At 40.2% G+C, this 26,539-nt stretch overlaps 1 protein-coding gene across 1 annotated transcript in view; it reads right to left on the bottom strand.

The window, feature by feature from the left end:
• The window catches only part of gabbr2 (gamma-aminobutyric acid (GABA) B receptor, 2), a 973,371-nt gene that overhangs the window by 205,479 nt on the left and 741,353 nt on the right, over window positions 1-26,539 (bottom strand). The window contains exon 8 of the mRNA XM_059972542.1: window positions 13,440-13,500. Coding sequence (XP_059828525.1) covers window positions 13,440-13,500 — 61 coding nt within the window. The remainder of the gene's footprint in view (window positions 1-13,439; window positions 13,501-26,539) is intronic.

Raw genomic sequence — 26,539 nt, 5'->3', positions numbered from 1 at the left:
TCTTTAGCTGGCATAGGAGAGTGGGTTTCAATATATGGGTCAGATGGACAGTTGCAGCAACACAAAGTCAGTCAGATCACATTTCTTCCCCATTCGGATGTTTGCTCTGAACAACAACAGAACCTCTTTACAATGTCTTCATGATTTTATGCACTAAGTTTCTGCCAAATGATTGGCTATTTAGATATTCGCATTAATGAGGAGGTTTATGGATGTACCTAATACAGTGGCAACTGAGAGTATCTTGGTACAATCTGAAAACATGGCTACAATACCATCAATTCCATAATTTACTTCAAAGTTTTTTACCTTGTTTACCTCACCTTGCATCAGATCTGCCAGATTCACTTTCATTCATCAGTTTCACATTCACCTATTCAGTTCAGCGATAACATTCGAAAAGTCTAGAACTTCCATACTCACTAACAACCATGCAACAGACCTTGCTAATAATATTACACTTCAATCATAGATTTTACAGTAATGTCATGAAACATCTTATGAAATGTGAAGGGCCAAGATCCCACTGCAAACTGTTCTCAAGTTAGTAAAACCCCTGTTAACTATCACATATGGATTTTTCACCACTGATCCAGTTTGCCATCTTCTCTTGGCCACTTTGGTTGAAATGCCATGCCAAATCTACTAAGGTTACATTAAAAGAGTGAATGTGCCATCCTCATTTATTCTCCTTATCACCTCTTCAAAGAAATTCGAAGGTACACTTGTATAACTTTACTTAATAAATCCATGCTCAGTCAACCAGCGCCTCCTCTTAATGGTGAGCTATGGTGCTTACGACAGATCACATTCGCCGTCTTCAAGCCTTCTTGTAATTTGCCTGTGCCACAGAGAACTAAAAGAGAGGCTGGACGTATAATACTGAGGGATGAACACAACATGCCACAGAGGCAACATTTATGACAAGAGGCACAAGTTGGTAGTGCTTAATACTGTGTTAGATACCTTTGCAAAAACTCCAGAGGATCTGGGTTAGGGGTGGGTAGGAGCTGATCTATCATTGATGACATTAGCACAGTAAGGGACATCAGTAAAGATGGTAAATTAAATCTTGAGCACTACAGATGCACAAATACAGCAAAATCATTACAAATGATTGATGCTGTACAGCTGTTTCAGTGGCTGCTTCACCTGGAGTGCTGTGCACCCTTCTGTTTGTCTTTTAAGAAAAATAATCAGAGCATTGAAGGGCATAAAATAGATAGCTAGAACTAAACTTCTGAGCTATGAGAGGAAAACATTGTTTTGATAAAAGATGGCTAAGCAAGGCTTATACTAAAATATTCAATATCTTAAAAGAAATGGAAGAAAAAGATAAATGCGCTGGATTGTGCTGGTTGCAGGCCAGTGATACCATAGAGAATCACTGGCCAACTGCACTGTTTTGAGTTAGTCTGGCTCAGATTACCACACTTGAAGATTACAATGTAGGTGTTGGAACATGCTAACTATCCATTGCATATTCTCTCCAAACTTCCATCAAATCCCCATAGACTGTATCACTTGACTGCACCAAGGACAATTTACAGTGATGCTCATAGGTTGCTTCTGGGATCAGTTGCCAGTAACCAGTGGTGTATCACAGGAACTGGTGTTGAAACCATCATTTTTACATAGATATGAATGGAGGTGATATGCTAGAATAGTTTACAGATGACATGATGATTGGTGGTGTTGTTGATAGTGAGGAGGGTAGACTTCGGCTTCTCAGCAATATTAACTTGAGCAGACCAAAATAAGATGGAATTTCATCCTGAAAACTGTGAGACACTTAAAGAAACTTAAATGACTAGGATGTGCATGATGAATTGTAGATACATAGTAAACTGTAGCTGGGGGATCTTGATATTTCTTCATGATTCCTGAAGATTCCAGCCCACATAGAACAGGTCTGCTAAGAAGACATTTAGGATACTTGCCTTCAATGGTTAGAACATTGAACAAGAAGGTTTTTCTACGATGTTATTGAACTTTAGTTAGACCATAGATGGAATACTGTGTTACAATTCCAGTCAAAACACTATTGGATTGCACTAAACAGAGGAGATTCACCAGGTTGTTACCCAAAATGAGATAAATATTTTAGTAGTGAGAGGAGAGAGTAGGAGCAGTATGACTGAGTGGGAACCTGACAGAAATTTACAAAATATTTGAAGGGGCTTGAGAAAGACTTATTTTTCACTCAGATAGTTGAAATTTGAAATACACTACCTGAAAGAGTGGTGGAGGCAAGTATTTTCACAACATCCACACAGGATGAACACTTGATAAGCCATGGCATGGAAGGCCACAGACAATGTGCAGAAAAGTGGTATTAACAAAGGTAGGTACTTCATAGTTGGCAAGGACATGATTGAGAATTAGTCCTATTTCTGAGCCATATGACTTAGGGCCCTTCCTAATCTTTATCACTTTGCACTACTTATTCTAATACAATAGCTACACTATCCAAAGCCAGCACCTGAGTTGAGACTGAATTTGTAGAACATTATTTTTCACCAGTTTTGCCAATTGAAGCGCTGAAAATGTGCACTAAATAGCAACTGTAGATACATCTATTCTTTGCTTGGGTTTGTAACAGATCACTTTGAAAGCCATCTGTTCACACCTCCATTCAACAATGTTGAGTGTTTCTGTTTGACTTAATGGAAACGGCAGATTGGTATTTTTTTCACCTTGTCAGAACAATTCGTTCAAGGTATCAGTAACTGTGCTATTGTCTATATATTATCACAACTTTAAAGTGAAGCCTTTGAATGGGCACAAAAAAATACCAACTGGAAACAAAAGGACACCCACAAATATCCACAACACTCAGCCTTGAATTGCTCTGGAGTTCATCTAGACATAGGGCTCAGTGCGTACAACAAAATGTCCTCTGGCAATACACAGATTGGTAGATCACATCAACAATCCCCTTACAAGCAGTTTTGAAGATAGTAATGACGTTTAGAATTTCGGAGCCACAGCCAAGGATTTCTCTTCATCAACAAAGCAACAGGAAGGACCCTCATCAAGGTATAAGTACAGACATTCAAGGGGGGAGTTGAAAGGTCAGCTGCTGATCAGCATCATCTGGCTGATGTTGTAATACCATCATCGTTTGGTGCAGAAGAAGTGCCCAAGGAGCTGCCTTGAGACAATTATAAGCATTTTCCTTGGAATATAATATGACGGGAAGGAGAAAGAGGAAATGAAAAAGACATTCATTCTTTCTTATATGTAATTCAAAGGAATAATTGTATATGCATAGTAACTAGAGAATTGTCCTGGCTATTACCTATGATCTTTAGCATATAAAAATGTAATGTAATATTGGGTTGGGAGGCCTCTTTTTACAAGAGTATCTCAATAAGATTTCTAGCATCTGCAGATTTTCTCTTGTTTGTGTCAGCAAGATGCCTGTTGCTTGTTTTTGCTGAATAAAGTACTGGATCCTGGATACTGGATCCACTAGCTTCAGTGTCTCTCTGGTGCCGGCGTTCCCAGTTATGAAAATTGGGAGCTCTCATTTGTGATACGTTCGTAACCCATCATGTGGCCAGTTATCTCAGCAGTTGAAGTGGGTGAATATTTTTAAAATTAGCTTTCACACTTGGTTGTTCTATTCATGTTGGTGACCACGGGATCATGAAGTATCATGAACATGACGGAGAGCTGAACAGGTGTATGTAAAAGTAGTGTGGTGTATCTGCATGCATGCAAGTATGTTTATGTAAGAGACTAGACATTTTTGTGTTCATTTGGAGAGACAGGGCCTCCAGTTGCAAAGGGTGGCTGCTGACCATTCTGGACGCTAGTGGAATGTGTGTATACTCATTCTGGGAACTGTATAGTAGCAGATCGGTTTGTGAGTGTCTTCGTGTGTTTTAAGAATAAGACTGTAACCTTGATGTAAATGCAAGGAAATACAACAGGGATTATGAGTTCAGATGCACATAAGTAACAAATTGTTGAGTACATGTTCTTTTGGTTTTAAATATGTACTGTTTAATTTTTATCCATCATTTATATTTTGAGTAATATGGGAATTAGTATGGAGATACTTGAGGGAGAGGTTATCCCCAGATATACTGTATCTGTCAGGATGGCACCTACTGAGATCAGGCAACATCAGGTCGAGAACCATGATGAATTGAGCCAGCCCCTGACTTTGATTATGTCCGTCCATAAGCCCTTCACCCCGGGGAGAAACAGAGCACTTTGTCAGAGTTGCACTCACTTAAGATCACCTGCGGGAATGCAGAATTCTGGTGCAAGCTCGAGGAAATGACTGAAATTCACCAGGTGCACCCTAAAGGTATACATGTATTGCTAAAAGCAAAGTACCTGAGAACATGGCCCAAGTGGTGAAGGATGGTACATGGGCAACTACTGAGAATTCCAGCAATGAAGAGAGATGTTGCTTCTTTAAGGGGGAAGTGAGACAGCAACTGGGGGGGAGGTAAGAGTAACTGGGGAAATGATAATATCAGTGGTTCAGAGAGATAATGAGCCTGCCATGGATTATGCGGAACATAAATATCGAGCCTATGAGGAGTATTCAGGGTTGGATAATCCAGGGAGAGATGACTCAGTCCTCCTGAAAATGCTGAAGGAAGTCCGGAGCTCAGCTCACCAGGAAGATTTAACTTTGGGGATAGCGGTGAGGTCAAGCTACTCTGCAATAGTATCATGGGCTGGTGAGATGACCATAGGAGGAGGAGGAGAAGTCATAAAGTGACAGTAGTGAATGTAGCTGTTGTGATGACTTGCTTTGTGTGCCAGCCATTGGGGCACGTAGCAAGGAATGGCTGGATTAGACATGGGATGGTAAAGGAGATGATTTGTTACAGCTGCGGCTTCTCAGGCCATGAGTGGAGGCAGTATCCTGAAAAGAGAATAATGTGTGAGAATCACTCACCAAAGCAGGCAGATTTCACAGCAGTGATTTGACTGCTGACCAGGTTATGGAGTTGGTGAGGTCAGACAAATGGCTGGTGGCGCCCTTTGTTGCCTGTAGTGGTCATCCATGGATGTACACAAGGGGGTCGTTAGGGGGCCAGCAATGTGAAATGTTAGTGGATACAGGGTCATCAGTATCGATAACTGATCTACCCTTGTCCATGATTACAAAGCAATTTACATTACCAGTGCAGGAGGAGAAACAATGTGGAGAGAAGTCAGCTCCAAGTACCTGAGGTTGAGGGAGTGGCCAAACAATTAAGGTACAGTACCATACTAAGAATAAACACATGGCGTAAGGCAGCTGCTATCATTGACTCAGTCGTTGTCCCTCCCCGTACATTGTGGTGCATCGGGCAGCAAACATGCCATTTCTTTGGCATTTGTTTTTTTTATGAGAACAAGTTGCTAGCTTGATGCTCAACTCAGCATAAATGGAAAGCGTGCAAGGAGCTGGCGGATTCAAACTCAGGACCACTGGTCTTGACTCCAGTGCGGATGCCACTACACCACCTGCCGGCATCATCAACTCCAGAAAATTAGAAATGACATGTGACCCACAGAGAGGCAGAACCCTAATTAGGGGGGGAAAGACAGGGTGATGTGTGGGAACAATGTCAGGAGGTCAAAAGGGAAGGGGCTCAGCACAGTCAGGAGCTGTTAGACGTAGTGCAATTGCTTAAGGAGATAGGGTATATAGCGAATATTAATTTCACCATCAATCAAATTTCAGATTTGTATGTGGATTGCAGATGGGATTTAAAAGACAGCTCAGAACAATACACCTCAGGTACCTGCATATGCATGAATGCAGCCTAGAGTCAGTGGAGATTAGCATTCATTTTCGGTTTCTGGAGTGTGACAGCGAAGAAGGAGGTGTGTGAAACTATTTGTAATTCAAAGGAAGCATTGTAAATACTGTACATTGTAATGATAGAATTGTTCTGCTTTTACCTTTGATCTTTAGCATATCAAAATGCCATGTATCATTTGGTCGGGAGGCTTCTTCTTACAAGAGTGTCTCAATATGATGTCTTTTGCTCATTTTTGCTGAATAAAACATTTCTGTATTCACCAGCTTCAGAGTCTCCCTGGTGACTTTGTTCACAGTTGCAACACTTTCCAGGACAGATGTGGTGCCTGCTGCAACACATCTGTCTCAGAAAAGACCTACTCCAGACTCTGCACAGTTATTTGCTTACTTAGTGCTGGATTCCACCTGTTAGTGCAGTCTTTCAAAGTTCAAAGTAAATTTATTATCCAAGTATACATATGTCACCATATACAACCCTAAGATTCATTTTCTTGCAGGCATACTCAGTAAATTCAAGAACCATGATAGAATTAATGAAATACCTCACCCAACAGGACAGACAAACAACCAATGCGCAAAAGACAACAAACTGTGCAAATACAAAAGAAAATAAATACATACCATAAATAAATAAATAAAGCAATAAATATCAAGAACATGAGATGTAGAGTCCTTGAAACTGAGTCCATAGGTTGTGGGAACATTTTAATGATAGGGCAAGAGAAGTTGTATGAAGTTATCCCCTTTGGTTCAAGAGCCAATGATGTTTCATGTTTGAGGGGTAATAGCTGTTCCTGAACCTGGTGGTGTGACTCCTGAGGCTCCTGTACCTTCATCGTGATGGCAGCAGCAGCAAGAGTTCATGACCTGGGTGGTGGGGTTCCCTGATAATTGATACTGCTTTCCTGCAACAATGCTCTGTGTCGATGTGCACAATGGTGGGGAGGACTTTACCTGTGATGAACTGGACCATATTGACTACTTTTTGTAGGATTTTCTGTTCAAGAGCATTGGTGTTTCCATACGAGGCTCTGATGAAACCAATCAATATACTTCCCACCACACATCTATGGAAGTTTGTCAAATGTTAGATGCCACTATGAATCTTTGCAAACTTCTAAGAAAGTTCAAGCTTTCCTTGTAACTGCACTTACGTGCTGGGCCCAGGTCAATTCCTCTGAGACAGGTGTGATAGGGATTTTGTAGTGTATTCCCATCAGCTCCTTTCTCTTGCTTGACCCACTTAAGTGCTTATCTGTACTTTCTGCCCCAGAACCATGTTGTTGATTTTACACCTGGGCCTTGTCCTGGCTGGATTGTACCTGGAGTCTCATCATATACCAATTACTTCTGATATGTATGGAATTAGTATGTGAGATGGTAAAAAGAGAGTAATATCATTTTCCTGATGCTCCTCCTGGACTTGACCAGGAAAACATTCTTGGATATCTTAAGGTGACGGTGAAGGAGGACAATGACAGGGTATATGCTTCTACCATCTGCAGCTTGTGGTATAAGAGCAAAGTGTTATGTGAAAATATTCTCACACTTTGTACCTACAGCCCCACAGGCTGTTCCATTTAAGTACAAATCTTTGTTGACGAGGACACGATGTTGCATGCTTGTCCTGTTTTGGTTAGGTGTGCCATCTTACATTACAGAAGTATATGGCTATCATAATTGAATAGTTGGCAGAACGTAACTTACATAATACAACTCAACATCCTGCAGCAATGCGCAGAGTGATGTGTAGAGTGGAGTGTAATGAATGTTAGGTATGCTCTGTGTGGTAGAGATTGTTGGCATGCAAGTGATGGGTCTCAGGTGAAATGAACAATGTCAGACAAACGGGATGAGTTTAACAAGATATGACAATTGAAAATATAGCACCAAATTTGAATGATGATGTCATTGAGTTTCCTGTAACTTTGGCTTGGGGAACCGAACTCCTTCTGCACCTATTTGCTTGTGTTGCTTTTTGTCTTTAATGTCTCAAGGTGCTCTGTTCATTAGAATCAGCCTAGCCTCCATGAGCACCCAACGGGTTTCAAAGAGCATTGAGGGAGTGAACGGGGAAGGGTTTGCGTAGAACGGATAAGGAGGGATGGGTTCATTGAGGACACAATGACATAAATGATGGAGAGGACGCAGGACTGAGAAGGACCTGGAAGATGGGTGATGGATGGGGAGGGAGGTGTGGGAATGATCAGGAGAGGAGAAGGTGGAAGCTTAAGGGTCAATAAGCACTGACCTTCCGTATAGGCATTGGAGGGGAAAGTGTAGAGAAGTAGTAGTGGTGAGAAAATTTCAGAGAAAGTTGAGGACGAAGAGGGTATTACATGGCAGAGGTTTGAAAGATTATACATATGTGGCCAAGAGAGCTAGGCATGTGGGGTGTGCGGAGACTGCAGTGGGAGGAGGAGGTGAGAAAGAAGATTGCATAAAACCAGGTGGCGGCTTGTTGGAGATGTGGGGATGTAATTTGGAGGACTGAATTTTCTGGAAGGGTTGAGAATGAAATCAGGGAGGTGGTCAAATGTTTGAGCAGTGAGCAGATGATGGGAGTGGATTCAGGCAGATTATTGAAGGGGTTAGAATGGTTTGTTCTCTCATACTGTTGAAGGGGTTGGAGAAGATGTCAGTCCGTCAGGCAGCCCATTAGATGATCTGCGTTGTTACAGGAGTTAGACTGGTGGCAATGGCAGCCAGAGAATGGTAGTGTTGTTAAGTAACAATGGAAAGTTAAGGAAGGTGCACACACACAGACAATAAATTTTGCCCACGATCTTCTGCATGACCTGAGTATGAATCTGAAGTACAGAATTTTGTCAGACCAGTGCCAGACACTTCCTTCTGTTCAGCATCAGCAGCCAAACCCATTAACCAGATGTGTGTTCATTTGCCCTGCATCTGAGTGTAGATGGAAGCACCTGAAGTTGGACCGGACGCCCCAATTTACTGTGAGTATACGAAAAGTGAAATGGGATTTAGCCTGAAATTACGGCCATTGTTGTGACCTGTTCATATGAGGGCTTGAGGGGGTGAAGTGAATAGCTAATGGTGGCCAAGAATGGAGACAGAGCAAGGAGCATTATTTTTTTTTCTGTCTTTTTCCTTAAAATTAGGAGCATACCTACTTAACAATAGCTGGACAGTTCTTCCGGGAATTTGGAGGATGCATGAAAACACCTCCTTTCCCCTCACCCTTACAATTACAAACCACAGAAGGTCCATTGCTGGAAGTTGCCCCTCCTGTACACTCGATTGGGAGAGTTGGGCATGGGCAAGTAGCACGAACCTTGTCTAACAAATAACAGTGAATTTCTGCAGACAGGAGAAAATCTGCAAGTTCTCCCCCCTCCATTTTCATCTTAAGTTGTGACAGATGAAATACAGTTAGTTGAGAATTAGAGCTAGTCTCTAGCCAAGAACTAAAATATAATTGGAGAACAATAATGCGCTAAGATAAATGAAAATCAAGATACTGATTCTTTAGAGTTAAAAAAATCATTGATATGCTTGCAGTTTCAACTGGAATTGCTATTTTCTTGTTACAGCTAGCTGGCAGAGCTATGGTCTCCACAGCCAGGTTTCTTTCAAGAACCCTACTGTTCAGCTGAGCATCTCCAGTTTCTAACACCCTTTTGAGAATAGTCATACATAAGTAAATTTGTTTAATTATTTTTAATTTTTTTTTCTTAAATTAACAGTGCAACATCATCAGCAAAATGAGACTGATTTGAGAGTCTGAAGGTTTGGACAAGTTTTGCTCATGTTTGGTATTACAGATGGTAAAATTGTGAATGCTGGTAACCTTAGGGCCGTGAGCAGGGTGTCCCAACCCTTTTTTTTAATGACATGGACCCCTACCATTGACCAAGAGGTGCGCGGACCCTGGGTTGGGAACCCCAGCCTTAGAGATTTATTCCACAGTTTTCCCATGTGCCTGCAATAATGGATAAATCATTGATGCAAGATATTCTGTAATTACCCTTGTATCTATTTATGACTATGCACAAATGTAACTAAAATGGTGTGCTGTTATAAAGGTTTTAATAGCTGGCCGAACAGCTTGTTATATTCTCTCAACTATTTTCTTCCCTTTTCCATAAATCTTACTTATACTTAAGCATGGAATTTGCAAGTGTTTCATTTTTCTGGGATGTCTAAGCATCCATTGCAACAATGTAACTTATCAATCTAAAATATTTATAATTTAGTGTGTTTAAACACCTTGAACAACCCTTTTTACTTAATTTTTTGCAAAAATGAAGAGATGCTAGAAATGATCAGCACAATACACATTTCTGATAAGAAGGAAGAATGAAAAAAATGGTAGGCAAGATTGCTGCTGAATGAGCTGCCAGTCAAAACATTCCTGACAGATCATTTTACCTCCAAAAGATGACCCAACTCCAATGTAATTACTTCAACTGACAGCAAAATCAGCTGGAACTTAAATTACAATTTCCACGGTTTTATCTGACAAAAGATACAATTCTCAATGATATCCAGTTATAGTAAGTATCAACTACTACGGAAAAAAAAAACAATTTTCATGATAAAGTTATCAAAGGAAAATACTGCAAATGCCGGAAAAATGAAATAAAGCTGAAGTGCAGGAAGCTCTATGACTCTGTTAAAAGATTTTCACCCTGAAATGTTAACTTTGCTTCTCTCTCCATGGATGTTGAACTTTATACAAACACATAAAACAGGACAAGAGGAAGCCAGCCTAGCCCTTTGCCCCGCTCCTTCATCTAATACCATCATGGCTAATTTGATGGTAAACTATACTCCCCTTTGTGTCCATCTTATTTTCTCTTTCTTAAAAATATACAAGGATTCTGTTTTCACATGCTGTTTAAGGAAGCAAATTAAAGAAATAATTTCACTTCATTTTTACTTTAATTAAGTTACCTCATAATTTGAATACTAGATTCTCCTATTAGAGAAAATATTGGCTTTTACCCTGTGTATTGGTTTTATTTCACTTAAGTCCTTCCCAGCATGGTGAAACTCCACTGAATCCAAACCTGCCTTGTTAATATTTTCACATTAGACAACTTGTCCATTCCAGCCAATGACCAAGTCATTCTCAGAACTGTTTTGAAGTTTTCACATCATTTTTTAAATTGAATCCCCAGCATCAAGCCATATGGCGCACCACTCATCACATCTTAGCAAGTGGAAATAAAAACATTTATGCCAACTCTCTTTTGTTAGCCAGTCAATCTTCTACCCTGCAGTGAGATTTTAGCTTTCTGCCATAAACTTTGATGCAAACCTTTTTAAATGTCTTTTCTAGATCTAGGTATTGCAGAACTAATTGTTTACCCTTATCATCACAGGGAATTTCTTCAAAGGACTACGATCAATTGGGCAAATAAGATATATCTTTCATAAAACCTTAGATTGAAAATTTTAGGTGCCTTGTTATAAATCTTTAACGGCAGCGTTTAATGTTTTTACTATGAGAGATACCATAATAAGTGGCTTGTAAACTCTTATAATAACACCACCGAACACATCCACAGGGAGCGTTGTAGCAGGAAAGCAGCATGCATCATCAGGGACCCCCACCACCAAGGTCATGCTCTCTTCTCACTGCTGCCATCAGGAAGGAGGTACAGGAACCACAAGACCCACACCACCAGATTCATGAACAGTTATTACCCCTCAGCCATCAGACTCTTGAACCAAAGGGAATAAATTCACTTGCTCCATCACTAAGCTGTTCCTACTCACTTTCAAGGATTCTTCATCTCATGTTCTTGGTACTTGTTGCTTATGTATCTATTTCTTTCTTTCTTTCTTTCTTTTTGCATTTGCACCATTTGTTGTAAAGATGGCACCTGCGTACAATGCTCCTTCGGTCGACATCTTCTGATAGATCATGAAACCATATATTTCACTTCTTTTATGTCCTTTACATTTGTTTTTCATTTTGAATGTGATTCTGGAATTGTTGGAGCCTGTGATTTGCAGTTTGAAGATCGTTTGTATGGTTCAGTGCTCTGCAGTCTCCAAGGGGATTTGGGGATGCAGAAGCAGCAAGCAGAAACCTCGTGGCAAGAAGGCTGTGAGCCAATGTTCGACTCCACTTTGCCAATGAAAGGGACAAGGGAGATTGAAAGGCAAGCTGCCTACCTTTTTATCTGCTGCCGAACAGGGGAGACTGCCTTTTTATTGCTGATGAGATCACTCTGCTATGGAGAGGAGAGATGGCCTTTTTATTGTTGGTGGGTTGGAGAGGGTGAATGTTGCCCAGGTTTTCTGCATTTTGGATGTGGACTTGGACTGTGGACTTCTTTTTCATTCTTACAGTTTTTTGTATTCTGTGTTTTTTGCCTGATCTTTCTCATTTGTTTTCTGTGCAGGGGAGGGGAGGGTTTGAGGGAGGGGTTGATGTGCCTGTTCCATTTTTGTTCATTTTTTTGTGTGGGAAGGAGGGATTTGGGGTTGATTATCATGCTGAAGTTCTTCTCTTTCCTGGTTTTGTGGCTAACTGGATTAGAAAAATTTCAGAGTTGTATGCTTTGATAACAAATGAACTTCTGAACCTTTTGTACACCAGTTGTCTGCCCCGTTGATGTAGCTTTTCATTGATTCTATTATGACTGTTAGATTTATTGTCTATGCCCACAAGAAAATGCATCTCAAAGTTGTACATGGTGACATATGTGCACTTTGATAATACATTTACTTTGAACTTTGGTGTTCTGTCGCCATCTCTTTCTAAGTAAAGAATCAGCACTCAATATTTTCAATTTACTGGAATCTTTTCCAAATATATTGGAATATTATAATCAGCTACCTCACTAACCTATTGGTCTAATGTTCTTAGATGAATCCCATCAGAACACAGACACGCGTCAGTTGGCAACTGTAAGAACCAATTGCACCACCACTTCCCTTGTGACAATTTTCCAGGTTCTATGCTCAGATACATTCGATTTGGCAGACACAGTTTTTAAAACAAGGAAGACAGTTGAACAGTTGAAACATCAGTGGTTTTAACCTTTTAAAAATGTATTTAAAATTAACTAGAGATGCCATGGTGCAAAATTTTAAAATCTGCTCCCAGTGGTGCAGGTTTGAGTACTAAGCAGACTGTAATTAATAGCCAGCCACTACATCCGGCTATGCCAGTGGAAGAAAGTGGGGTGATCAGCCAGATTACTGAAACACCCTGCTCCCCCAGCCCTACTGTCATTTACATTTGATGCGGCAGGGACCAAAGCCTGTGATTGGCTTGATCTTTGTTGCCAATTTTCTTGATTTTGATTCACTCTGCCACTCACTTTCAGAACAACCAGGACATCAGTCAGACCATTTGTATCAATACAACAGTACAATTACATAATAGAACATGGATTCTGATAGGTGTTGAGCTAACTTAGGAAAAAAAAATGCAGTTGGATGGTACACTTCATATTTGTGATGATAAAAGCTCAATGTTTCTGAATTCCAGGCAATGAGGAGCTATGGAGGTTTCTGAAACACTTATGGAGGCCTCGGGCATGACTAAAGTGGAGCACGGTAGGTGCTGATCTCTGCAGTATAGCAAATATTCAGACGACAGGGCCCCAAAGCAAGGAGAAGTTAGAGAAAGCATTTCGATGTGACAATCATAAACCACATATAACCACACAGTTACCTTGAAACTGTGAGAATTTGATGGTTCCCATTCGCTCTCCATTTCTAAACACAACTTGGCCCTGTCAAAACAAAATAAATAATGTTATTACATAGTCGAACACGTCAATGTGAAAGAGATTTCTTAAAAGATTAAAAAAAGTGTATTTAGTTATCCAATTTCAATTTGGACAGAATATTTCTCTTATAAATAAACATAATCCATTTCTTTATACATAAGCTGCAATATCTCTTCTATAGTTCATAAATTCTGAGAAGAAAAAATTATCAGAACATCAATGACTTCAGACACATTTAGAAACACCAAATAAAAAAGCTATTATGATAAACACATTAGATTGGCAAGAGAATAAGTATAGAATAAATTCTAAGTGAGATCTGAAAATGTGAAGCTATTTCCAGGCGCTTTATGAATTGCTCTCTATTTCATGAAGAAGTTTTGTGCAACTATTATTGGTGAAGCTGACAGCAGCTATTATGGAATAATACAGACAGTAATTTTGGCAACTGTTTATGCGCAGTCCAATCTTGAAATTGGAGCTAAAATTAGAGAAACACTGCTTTTCACCTTGAGTACTGCTCCATCCAGTATGGATAGAAGATTGACTGACCAGCAGGAGACAAATATTGTGAATATAGGGGGCTTTTTCTGGTTGGCTGCCAGTGACTAGTGGTGTTCCACAGCGGTTGATATTGACACCACTTCCTTTCATGTTTTATGTCAATGGATTGATAGATAGATACTTTATTCATCCCCAAGGGGAAATTTAACATTTTGGATTGGATGATGGAATTGATGGCTTAGTGGCCAAGTTTGCAGACAGACGGAGGGGAAGGTAGTGTTGAGGAAGCAGGGAAACTGCAGAAAGACAAACTGGTTAGGAGAATGGGCAAAGAAGTGGCAGATAAAACACTGGTTATGTGTAGGAAGTCATGCACTTTGGTAGAAGAAATAAATGCATTGTTTATTTCCTAGACAGGGAACAAATTCAGAAATCAGAGGTGCAAAAGGATTTGCGAAATCTCATACAGGATTCTCCAAAGGATAGTCTGCAGGTTGAGTTGGTGGTAAGGAAGGAAAAAGCAATCTTAGCATTCATTTCAAGAGGATGGGAATATAAAAGCAAGGATGTAATGCTTAAGCTTTATAAAGCATTGACAAAACCACACTTGGAGTATTATGAGCAATTTTGATCGAGATTAAAATCGTTTAATGTGTTTTCTGATATACAAGTTTAGAGAAGAATAATGGTTACTCTGGATCTGACAGCACAAAAAACATAGTAAGATAAAGAACACAATAAGAATAGATACATTAGATAGGTTATGTATAGATTGAGTACATAAAGTGATGTACATAGATTGATGTACATAAAGTGATACTAGATACTGGAGTTTCTGTACGTAATTTGACACTGATAGGAAATTATTAATAAAATAGTGGTGGTGGGGTTGTGTTGGGGATGGGTTGGTGAGTGGAGCTTTACTGCTTGGGGATAGTAACTATTTTTGAGTCTTGTGGTCCTGGTGTTAATGCTACATAGCCTCTTTCCTGACAGGAGTGCGACAAAATGTTCATGAGCAGGGTGGGTGGGATTCTTCATAATATTGCTGGCCTTTTTCTGACAGATTTCTATATATTTGCCCTTGACGATGGGTAGTCTGGTGCCAGTGATACGTTGGGCTGTCTTGACTGCCCATTCTAGAACTTTCCTGTCTGAGGTTGATAGGTTCTTGAGTAGTAAGAACATCAAAGGTTACAGGGAGAAGGCATGAGAATGGAGTTGAGAGGGAAAATAAATCAGCCATGATGGAATGATGGAGCAGACCCGATGTTCCTATGGTTTATGTCTTATCGTGTTATCCATTTGCACTTCAGTTGTCACTAAGCTGAGCTGGTTGAATTGGACATGCCTATTGATGGTAACCACAGCTGTGGAGCTGAAGTTTATTAGGGAGTAGGCCTTTCCAGCCTTTCAAGCCATGTTGCCCCAGCAACCCCACAACCCCAATTAGCCCTAACCTAATCACAGGCCAATTTACAATGACCAATTAATTTACCCGCTACATTTTTGGACTGGGCGCAGAAACCGGAGAACCAGGGGAAAACCCGCATGTTCTACAGGGAGGACATACATTATGGATCAACACTGGAATTGAACTGCAGAATGCCCCCAGTTCTAATCGTGTCAGTCTAACTGCTACGCTATCATGGAGCCATCCACATTGTTTATGAATGCCGTAGAGTTGCTGGCTTATTGGGCCTTACAACACTATCGTACAGGAGTGGCAACACCTACTTTATCATCACTGGTTGTCACAAAGATGGTAAAAATGAGCTTTCACAAACACAATGAAAATTTACAGAGGAATACCAGAATGAAAATTTTCTTCTTCCATATCTGTTGCTGTGTTGCCGATGTACATGCAGGTGACACTTCATTGGTATGGTTAAATACAACAAATAACAATGGAGGTGAATGCCCAGTGACTGTGTGTCACCAATGATTTTTGGCTGAAGGACAACATCATCATTACCATGTTATTGACAACATACTTTTGAACAAACACTATCGTGGGAAGAGATAACTGAGCAGACAGAGGAAATCTCAAAGATGTACTCAAAGCTCCCCTGAAGAAATCCAACATCCCCTCTGACTGTAAGATGGTACTGGTACTAATGAAATAGTCATCCTAGATTATCCTTTAAACAATCACAAAGCCATTTAGTCCAGGTAAATGCTTACCCACTGGTACTTGTTAATGTAATGCGATGGTGGGAGCACACCAACTTGAGTCTCAAATGTGGACAAGGCTAAAGGGAAGATTGTGGACTTTAGGAAGGTGACGACTGACCACTCCTCACTGCATATAAATGACTCCTCCAAGGAGAGAGTTAGGGACACCAAGTTGTGAGAGCACATGACAGACGATCTCACCTGGTCCCTCAACACCACCTCCTTAGCCAAGAAAGCACAGCAAAGTCTTCACTTCCTGAGGTGACTGCAGGAGCAAGGCTCCCCTCCCACCCCACATTCCAACAGATTTTCACAAAAGTATCTGGAGCATACTGACCAGCTGCATCACTCTCTGCTACAGGATTTGCAAGACATCTGTCCACACACCCTACAAAGAATTACAAGGACTGCTGAGAGGATCACTGGGGTCTCACTCCCACCCATCAGGGTACACAGGACCCTTAGCATTGTCAATGATCCCTCCCATCCATCCAATCATTTCTTTGACACCCGCCCCCACTACCATCAGGCAGAAGGTACTGTAGCATTAGGATCAAAGATTATTAGGGTGAGAATCAGCTTCTTCCTCCAGGCCGTGAGACTTCTGAACTCACTGTCACCACACTGGTCTCATCTGTATGAAGTAGCAATAGCTTTATACCACTTAGTTTTTGATACGTGTAGTAAATGCACTTGATTATTTGTTAATTTCTTGGTGGCAATATTACCTTATGTGTTGTGTGTGAGTTATATACACTGTATTGTTCACTTTGATCTGGAGGAATGTTGTTTCATTTGACTGTATACATGTGTACAGTTGAATGACAATAAACTTGAACTTGAGAAGATCACATAAGCCAGAAGTTCTATTTATTATTAAGATTCAGAGGCACCAGGGATTTTGTTCATTCTATTTTACACTCTGTAATAACAACTGAGAAGCAGTTGCACAACTAAATAGCTGAAATAACACATTTAATTTGATACCTTTCATAAGTCAACAAATTCCCAACATGTATTATTTCTGATCTGAAAATGAGGTTAATTTTTAATTTACTGATGCATTGATCTTTACACTCTCCAACTTGGTGAAATCGGAACGTGAAGAAACAGGAAGCTATTTGGTCTCATCATCATCGTTATGTGTTGTGTCATATGACATGGAGAACCATGGTCTCATGACCATGATTGTTCTTGGCAAATTTTTTCTACAGAAGTTATTTGCCATTGTCTTCTTCTGGGCAGTGTCTTTATAAGACAGGCTACCCCAGTCATTATCAATACTCTTCAGAGAATGTCTGCCTGGCGTCAGTGGTCCATAAACAGGATGTGATATGCACCAGTTGTTCATGTGGCCATCTACGACCTCCCCCCATGGCTTCACATGACCCTGATTACAGGGGTTAAGCAGGTAGTACCAAGGCTGACCTACAAGCTAGCAGAGTGAAAGAGCACCTTACACCTCCTTTGGTAGGGATGTAGCTCCACTCCACCACCCAAAGCATTATTAGGGAAAACAATAGTTGTTAATATTGTGCAGTTTTGGCCTCTGTAACAATTCTATAGTGATTTTTGTAACTAGAGAGAAAGACTGAAGGCTACTCTACACGATGGATTTTTTTTCTTTTCCTTTTTACCTTTGAAGGAAATTGGATGGAAGTATTGCATGGTTTTTAATAAAGACCTCGTCAAAAATAATAAAAAGATCTTTCTTGCAGAGTGAAACATTGTGAAGTGTGACAAGTTCTGATAAAAACATACTCTTTATTACATGACTGAATAATCTTTGTAGTAGAAAAATGTTGCCATGGTTTGTGAATTACTCCCACATCTCCTGAACAGGCAAATATGATGCCACTAAGGCATTTAGTCAGCACAGCTCCTAGTTGCTGAAATATTCAAATTGATATAAAGTCAAAGCATCAAATATTAGTAATTACATTTCAAACTCATTACATAAAGTGAGAGGACACAAGTATTGGGCTTGAATCTTTGTAAGTCTGGGCTATTTTTGTGGTCGTCCGTTGCACAACACTCCTAGTTCTGAATCTTGATGGACAGACCCAAAGATCAGCAGTCAATCAAAGACACTCAAAACACTTAAATAATTACACGTATTACAAAAGACACAATTTAAAAAAATATAACCTAACTTTTTGTCCTGATGAAGGGTCTTGGCCCAAAACGTTGACCGTTTACTCTTTTCCATAGATGCTGTCTGAACTGTTGAGTTGCTCCAACATTCTTTGGGTGTTGCTTGGATTTCCAGCATCTACAGATTGTCTCATCTTCACCCAACTTTGTAATTCACATTTAAGTGAATGGAACCATGGCCACTACATCAATGTCTAGCCTGTTGCAAATAGTAAGAGCTGAATGCTTGGCCAAAGACTAGGAATCTCAGAAGATTCCTGCTCTTCCAATTAACTTCAATGGAACTGAGCCAGTAAGTGTCCACTTCAGAATTTGTCCAGGATTCCATTAAAGTGCTGGTGCTGCTGATAAAACCCATCGTCATACAAATCTGTCAGATAGCTGACTGCATTGTCCCATAGGTGAATGAGAATTGAAGTTCAGAACAGGAGACAGCAATATGGCAGTGTCCCTCAATAGTAAATGGTCATTAGGGATGTGGGGTAGAGGATTGAAGGCTATGGGGTGAGAGAAGTCTGTCAAAAGATTGGTACTTTGATCAAAGCAGGGAAAGGAGAAATCAGAAGATTAGGTCTGCAATTAGAACAGGGAGGAGTAAGGAACATTTCTCATGAGGTCTGAAGGAAAACTGAATTAAACTGATCGTTGATAATTTCACAAAGCATCCAGGCAACCCATCTACTCACACTGCTGCCCATTCTCAAATTGGAATGACAGCCACACAGTTAATGATGTCAGCCTACAGTTACCCAGCTTAGCCACTGAAACCAGTCAGTCAAAGTATTTTAAAGCTGATTATGTTTCTACCAGTCTTCATTTGAACAAATATATCAAGGCTGTCATAGACTTTATAATAAACACAGTTGCAGATGAGTGTGTCCCCACAAAGTCATTCAGACCCTTCCCTCACCGGAAGCCCTGGATGAACCATGAGATCTGCAAATTCCTAGGGCATTCAGGTCTGGCGGTCAAGTTAATGACAAGAGGTTCAGGTACAATGTCCAGAAAGCCTCTTCACGTGCAAATTGGCAATTCCGGACCAAACTTGAATCATTGAAGGATACGTGACTGCTGTGGCAGGGCTTGAATACTATCACATCCTACAAAGTGAAACCAAATGACAGAGGTCACAACAAGACCTCGCTTCCAGATGAGCTCAATGCCATTTCTGCTCACTTGGATCATCAGAATATGGATGCACTTCCACAAATTCCCACAGCCCCCAATGACCCAGTGATTTCAGTCTTTGAGGCCACCCTTCAGCAGGGTAAACCCACAGAAAGCATCCAGCCCAGATGGGGTACCTGGTCCAGTACTAAAGACCTGTGCTAATCAACTGGCTTGAGTGTCAACCAATATCTACAACCTCTCACTTTGGCAGTCTGAGGTACCCTCCTGCTTCAAACAGGCTCTAATTATACCAGAGCCCAAGATGTATGTGTGAACCTGCTTCAATGACTATCATCCAGTAGCACCTACATCCATAGTGTTGAAGTGCTTTGAGATGTTGGTGATGAAAGGTATCAATTTCTGACTGAGAAGCAACTTGGATCCACTCCAATTTGCCTACCATCACAACAGGTCAACAGCAGGTGCCATTTCATTGGCTCTTTGCTTAATCCTGGAACATCTGGACTGTAAAGATGCATATATCATAATGCTCTTCATTGTCTACAGTTTGGCATTCAGCACTATCACCCCTCAAAACTAATCAATAGGCTCCAAGTCCCAGGCCTCAATACATACTTGTGCAACTGGATCCTTGATTTCCTCACTTGTAGACCCTAGCCAGTTTGGATTGGCAACAACATCTCCTCCACAATCTCCACTAGACCTGGTACACCACAAGGCTTTGTGCTTAGCCCTCTGCTCTACTCACTTTATATTTATGACGTTGAGTTCCAAAACCATATTTAAGTTTTCTGACAACACCACTGTCATAGGCCAAATCAAAGGTGGTGACCAATCAGCATAAAGGAGGGTGATTGAAAATCTGGATGAGTGGTGCCACAATGATAATCCCTTACTCAATGTCAGCAAGACTAAAGAGCTGATTATTGACTTCAGGAGGAAGAATCCAGAGGTCTATGAGCCAGTCATCATCTGTGGATCAGAAGTGGAGAGGGTCAGCAACTTCAAATTCCTCAGTGTTATTATTTCAGAGAACCTGTGCTGGATCCAGCACGTAAGTGCCATTATGAGGAAAGCACAACAGCATTTTTACTTTGTTAGAAGTTTGAGAAGATTCCACATGTCGCCTAAGGCTTTGCCAAACTTCTAAAGATGTGTGGTGGAAAGTATATTGACTGGTTGCAGCACAGTTTGATATGGAAATAACAATGCCCTTATAAGGAAAAACCTACAAAAAGTAGTGGGTATGGCTCAGTGCATCATGGGTAAAGTCCTCCCCAACACTGAACATGTCAACATGAAGTGCTGACACAGGAAAGAATCATCTATCAACAAGGATCCCACCATCCAGGACATGCTCTCATCTTGCTGCTGCCATCAGGAAGAAGGTACAGGAGCCTCAAGACCCACACCATCAGGTTCATGAACAGTTATTACCCCTCAGTCATCAGGCTTTTGATCCAAAGGGGATAACTTCATTCGCCACATCACTGAACTATTCGCAAATGCTATGGACTTACTTTCAAGGATTTTTCATCTCATATTCTTGATATTTATTGTTTATTTATATAACAGCATTATTTATTTTTCTTTAGCATTTTCAGTTTGTTGGCTTTTGCACATTGGTTGTTTGATCACCCTGTTGGCTATGGACTTTCATCGATTCTATCGTATTTCTTGTAGTTATTGTGAATGCCGACTAGGAAATGAATCTCAGGGTGGTATATGGTGACAAATGTACTTTGATAATAAATTTACTTTGAATGTTGTCAGCTCAATTCAGTTTGTTCATAGTATAACAACAATATTTTAATTTCCCCATGGTAAGACTGGTAGAAGTGGTATTTAAATCTATGACTGATGAGTTAAATAAAGCTGTTGCATATCTGACAAAGAAAAAAATGAATTATTAACTGTCGAGTTGAAAAGAACTGACATAGCAAATGGGAAATAATGATGTCTAGACAAGATTAGATAGTAATTAGTAGTTAGTTGGATAGTAATCATGTTTATGATTAGTAAAGGCCATGTATTGAGGGATGGGAAAAGACACACCTCTAGTTTGTTGCTTCTAATAAGGATTTGTTTTTGTGTGTCTCAATACCTGCAAATATGTGGTAGCATATTTTATGACTTGGATAAGGCTGAGTCCGAGTGAAAGGACAAAAGGAAAGGTCAAAGGGATAGAGAGTAAGTAGAAGAGCTGAGAAATGCACGTGACTGAAATTATGCTAACAGGCCCCCCTGAAGAATTCGGAAGATATTATCTGAAATGAAATGTTCTTGGAGATACTGAAGTTCTCAGCTTTTTAAAAATAATCCTCCTATCTGAATTATTTAAATGATCTAAATTTGCTCAATTTGGCATGAAGTATCAAAAATGAGCTCATCAAATGTTATAAATAAATGCATTTATACATTGGCATCACCAGGTTAATCGTGTCTACAATCACACCCCATGGTTAGCAAATGACATCTCATGTTTATAGCCTTATATTATGAAAAATAATTGGAAGGCTTCAGTTAACACTAATGTTCAATGATATAATAATAATGCCTCCAGACATTCCACACCTATGTGAAATAAAGCTCGACAATGAGTCATAGAAGTTGGTATAAAGGCAAATAAGTAGATTTGGCCAGAGTGGTATACTTCAAGGGGAATCATATGGAGAGAGCGGAGTGAATTAGAGGGATAGGCTTTGTCTGGGAATTCTGGAGTCATTAGCCTCTGCAGGAGAACACAAGTGCTGAAGCAACTAAATGTGAGAATGGTCAAGAGGTTAAAGATAGAGAGGTTGACACATTTGGAGGATAAAAGGGAGCAGAGACGATAGAGAGGAAGTAAAATAACAGTGTTTTGGAAACAAGGCTAAACGTTTTATGTAACTTTAATCAAAGTAAGCAGCCTGTGTGAATAGACTCAAATGTAATTTTAACAAATTGAAAGCATTATTATTAATGAAGATTATTTTATAATTGGACCTAGCTAGCCAACAGTCAAAGTGGTAAAAAAAATCAAAACATAAGGAATCAACAAATCAGAATCAGACTTGCCTGCTCTCCAACCTATATACACAGCTGCTCTATTATGTTTGAAAGCAACAGCAGGACTGTTATATCTTCTTGAATACTCTTTATCTGTATTCTTACTGAATGAATATTTTTATTAAGCAACTAATTACTAAAAAATACAAAGATCAAGCACTAGTTTCTAGTATCGGTTGAGGCCAGCTATTATTGGAATCTGCGGAAAACAGTACACATTTTTTTTAATGGAGAGCAGACGCTGCTTGGTAAATATGAGATAATTGATATTTTACTAGTTAATTTACATTTGCTTTTTTATGTTAAAAGAATGCTGGTTTCAATTTGCAATCCCAGTGTGGGACCTGCAATTATTTGCTCCATTCCACTGTTGTCAGATAGCAACAAGCAATGCCTCATCTTTCACCATTCATGACTCCACAGTCACTGAAGCAGAGCACAACCAATACGCAGCAGTCCTGGGCAATATCCAGACTGGGCTGATGGGTGGCAAGTAGCATTCATACCACACAAGCACCAGGCAACGATGGCATCCAACAAAAGAAGATCCAGCAACCACTCACTGACATTCAATGCCATTACCATCACTGAATCTGGGAAGGTTACCATTGACAAGAAACTGAACTGTGTACCTTATAGAAAATGTGACTACAAGAACAGGTCAGAGTCTAGGAAGCCAGTGGGGAGTAACTCGCCTCCTAACTCCCCAGAGCATGTCCACCATCTGCAAGGTTCATGTTAGGAGCCTGGATGAGTGCAGCTACAATAGAAATTTAGACGCCGAACACTACAGAACATCGCAGCCCACTTGATAGGCCGAACCATTCACTCCGTCCTCCACTGGTGCAGAGTAGCAGCAGTGAATACCATCTGCAGGATCTCCAGTAACTCTTCAGGCAGCACCTTTCAAATCCATGACCTCTACCAGGCACGAAGACAAACACAGCAAAAGCATGGCATCATCACCACCTGGAAACTGCCTTCCAAGTCACACAACATCTTGATTTGGAACTACGTCTCCAGTCCTTCACAGCAACTGGGTTAAAAATCCTGGAATTCTCTCGCTAGCAGCATTACGGGTATTCCCACACCACAAGTATTGGTGGTTCAAGAAGGCAGCTTAACATCCGCTTAAGAGCAACTGGATCCCTTCAATAGGGAATACCTGACTGTTTCTTATTCTTCACCTGTGTGTCACTAAATCATCAATACTGCCAAGCTTACTGCACTTTACTCTCCATAAACTCTTGAGTTTTAACATGCTCACCATTCCTCTGCCGAGTGGACAATTACTAAATCCTGATTAAGACAGATGTTGATTTTAAAACCCCTGCATTTATTTACAAGTCTACATGTGTGCTCAGCTGTAACTATCTCTCGTCTCATTGAGCTGTAAGAACATGGCCTAATACTGGTCTCTAGATTATCCATGAATTTGATCACAGTTCTGCTAGTCTAGCTGCCTAAAGGTTCTCTATAATCCATGCTGATTTTCCCTCCACCTCCCAAACACGGTACTTGCTGGTAGGTTAACTGGCCACCATAAATTGCCCAGAGAGTGGTTGGGGCTGATTATCATGAAAGAATCAATTGTGCGAAATACTTAGGCAAAGGGGCTGAAATGAATGTTCTGAAAGCTGGCGTAGATTAAATGGACTAAGTGGTCTCCTTTTATGTCCTTACGCCATTGGACTTCATACAAGATCTTATTCAGCTTATTGCCCACTTCTGTTTGATAATTCTCCTTCTGAAAAGCGCATTGCCTTACAACAATGTGCTAAATTGAAAGAACTATACAAATGCAAGGTTTTTCTGATTTGCATATTTAACAATGATTTTAATTGGCTCACCTTTGCATGTGTTTATTAGTTTTCAAATATATCAAGCAGAAATAGATACATTTATTCAAATAATATAGATATGAGCCAATTGTGAAGCCTTTCTAATAATAACACTTCAATATTGCTCAGTGGGGTGAAAAACTATTTTGTCAAATTATACCTAAATTTTGCTAATTCAATGTTGAAGTACAGAACTCAAGAAGAGTGGCTGAATGCCAATGAAGAAAAGCACATTACAAGACACACTGATCCAAGCTCAATCAGAAATGACTAAGCAATTATATATTCAGTGGGTCAATGAAAATCACAGTTTGATTGTAAGAAGAAGATGTCTAAATAAAATATCTCCAATATTAAAAAGGCCCAATTGAAGTGAAGTATTTAAAGAATATCCTCGCAGAGCTTTAATTTTACTACAGATTAACAGTCTGGGAATTTAAGCAGCTGATAGGTATTAGCACATGAAAAATAGATGTGTACTTAAGTCATTCATTTGATCCGAAAACTGCTGCTTGTGAGATATTAGAAGTGAAATCTTATGCAATGATGTCAAAGAGAATTTTAGTGGCATAAAATTACTTTCCAGTCCTCTTGGATTTAACGGCCAAAGAAATCTTCAATAAGATGGCAACAAATCTGAGACATTAGATGTGTTTATCCAACAAGCCCGTGGAGTGAGGGTATAATTGTTGGTATCATAGTAAATACATTTAGTAATTTGCGCTGTTTGTTGTTGTTTAGTTGTTTAGTTGAATCCGACTCTTCGTGACCTCATGGACCATAGGATTTTCATGGTGAGATATGGAAGCAGATTTCCAAGCCTTTCTTCCACACATATACTGCCACTGCCCAGGTTGGGACCCAACTGGGTTTGAACTCAGGATCATCTGCCTTGAAGTCCGGTGCTGATGCCACTACACACCCAGCCGGCCCAGTTTGTGCTGTATACACTGCAAATATGTCCTTTAAAATACCATAGATTTCAGAGTGAAATGGGAACTTGATATTCAGTAGGTTAAGAATATCACCAGCTTAGCAATTTTTTTCTTAAAGCACATACAGATAATTAACAGGCAATTAAGACAGGCCTTTCCTCTCAACAATAAGTGTACTGCTTTGGATTCTGTTGGGGGATGAGTAAACTACCAGGTCTCTGGCACTGAGTCTGGTTCTGTGGTTCAGTAGGGAAGTGGGGGGGGGGGGGGGTGAAGAGAAGCACAATAGAAATGTGAGACTTCATATTTAGAAGAGCAGATGGGAGTTTCTGTGGACATGAAAGAGACATCCCGGATGGTATGTTACCTCCAGTGTGCCAGGGTCAGGAATGTCTCAGATCTGGTCCACAGCATTCTAAAGGGGGAGGGTGAACTGCTGGTACATATTAGTACCTATGACATAAGTAGGAAAAGGGAGGAGATCCTGAAGAGAGAATATGGGGAGTTAAGTGGAAAGCTGAAAAGCCGGACCTCCAGAGTAGTAATGCCTGGATTGTTGCCTGTGAGGATAAGAATAGGATAATTTGGCAGATGAATGTGTGCCTGAGGAAATGTGCAGGTGGCATGGTTTCCGATTTCTGGATTATTGGGATCTCTTCTGAGGAATGTATAACCATTATAGAAAGGATAGGTTATACTTAAACTTGAGGGGCAACAGTAATCTTGTTGACAGGTTTGCTAGAGCTATTGGGGAGGGTTTAAATTAATTTGGCAGAGGTTTGGGAACCAGAGTGATAGGACTGAGAATGGGGCAGTTGGTATACAAGTCGATGCTCTGTTGTAGGTAGACTGTGACAAAGGACAGACAGATGATGGGGTAAAATTGTGACAGTGTGATGGATTGAAGTGTAACATGGGGACAAAATCTAAAAGTGCGATGAATACAGGACCAAAGGTGTTATATTTGAAGGCACAGTGTACACAGAATAAGGTAAATGATCAGAGCTCAGTTAGAGATTGCCAGGTATGACGTTGTGGCATCCCTGACTCACGCTGAAAGAGATCAGAGCTGGGAGCCTAACATCCAAAGATACACAATGTATCAAAAGGTCAGGCAGAGGGGATGGGGTAGCTCTGTTGGTATAAAACTAAACCAAATCCTTAGAAAGAGGTGGCTTAGGATAAACAGATGTTGAATCCTTGAGAGTAGAGTATAAACTACTAGGGCAATAAGATCCTGATGGGTATTGTATA

Source organism: Hypanus sabinus, chromosome 6, assembly GCF_030144855.1.
Source record: "Hypanus sabinus isolate sHypSab1 chromosome 6, sHypSab1.hap1, whole genome shotgun sequence".
NCBI classification, from domain to species: Eukaryota; Metazoa; Chordata; class Chondrichthyes; order Myliobatiformes; family Dasyatidae; genus Hypanus; species Hypanus sabinus.
Note: the sequence above shows the minus strand (reverse complement) of the source record. Positions and strands in the feature narration are given on the sequence as shown.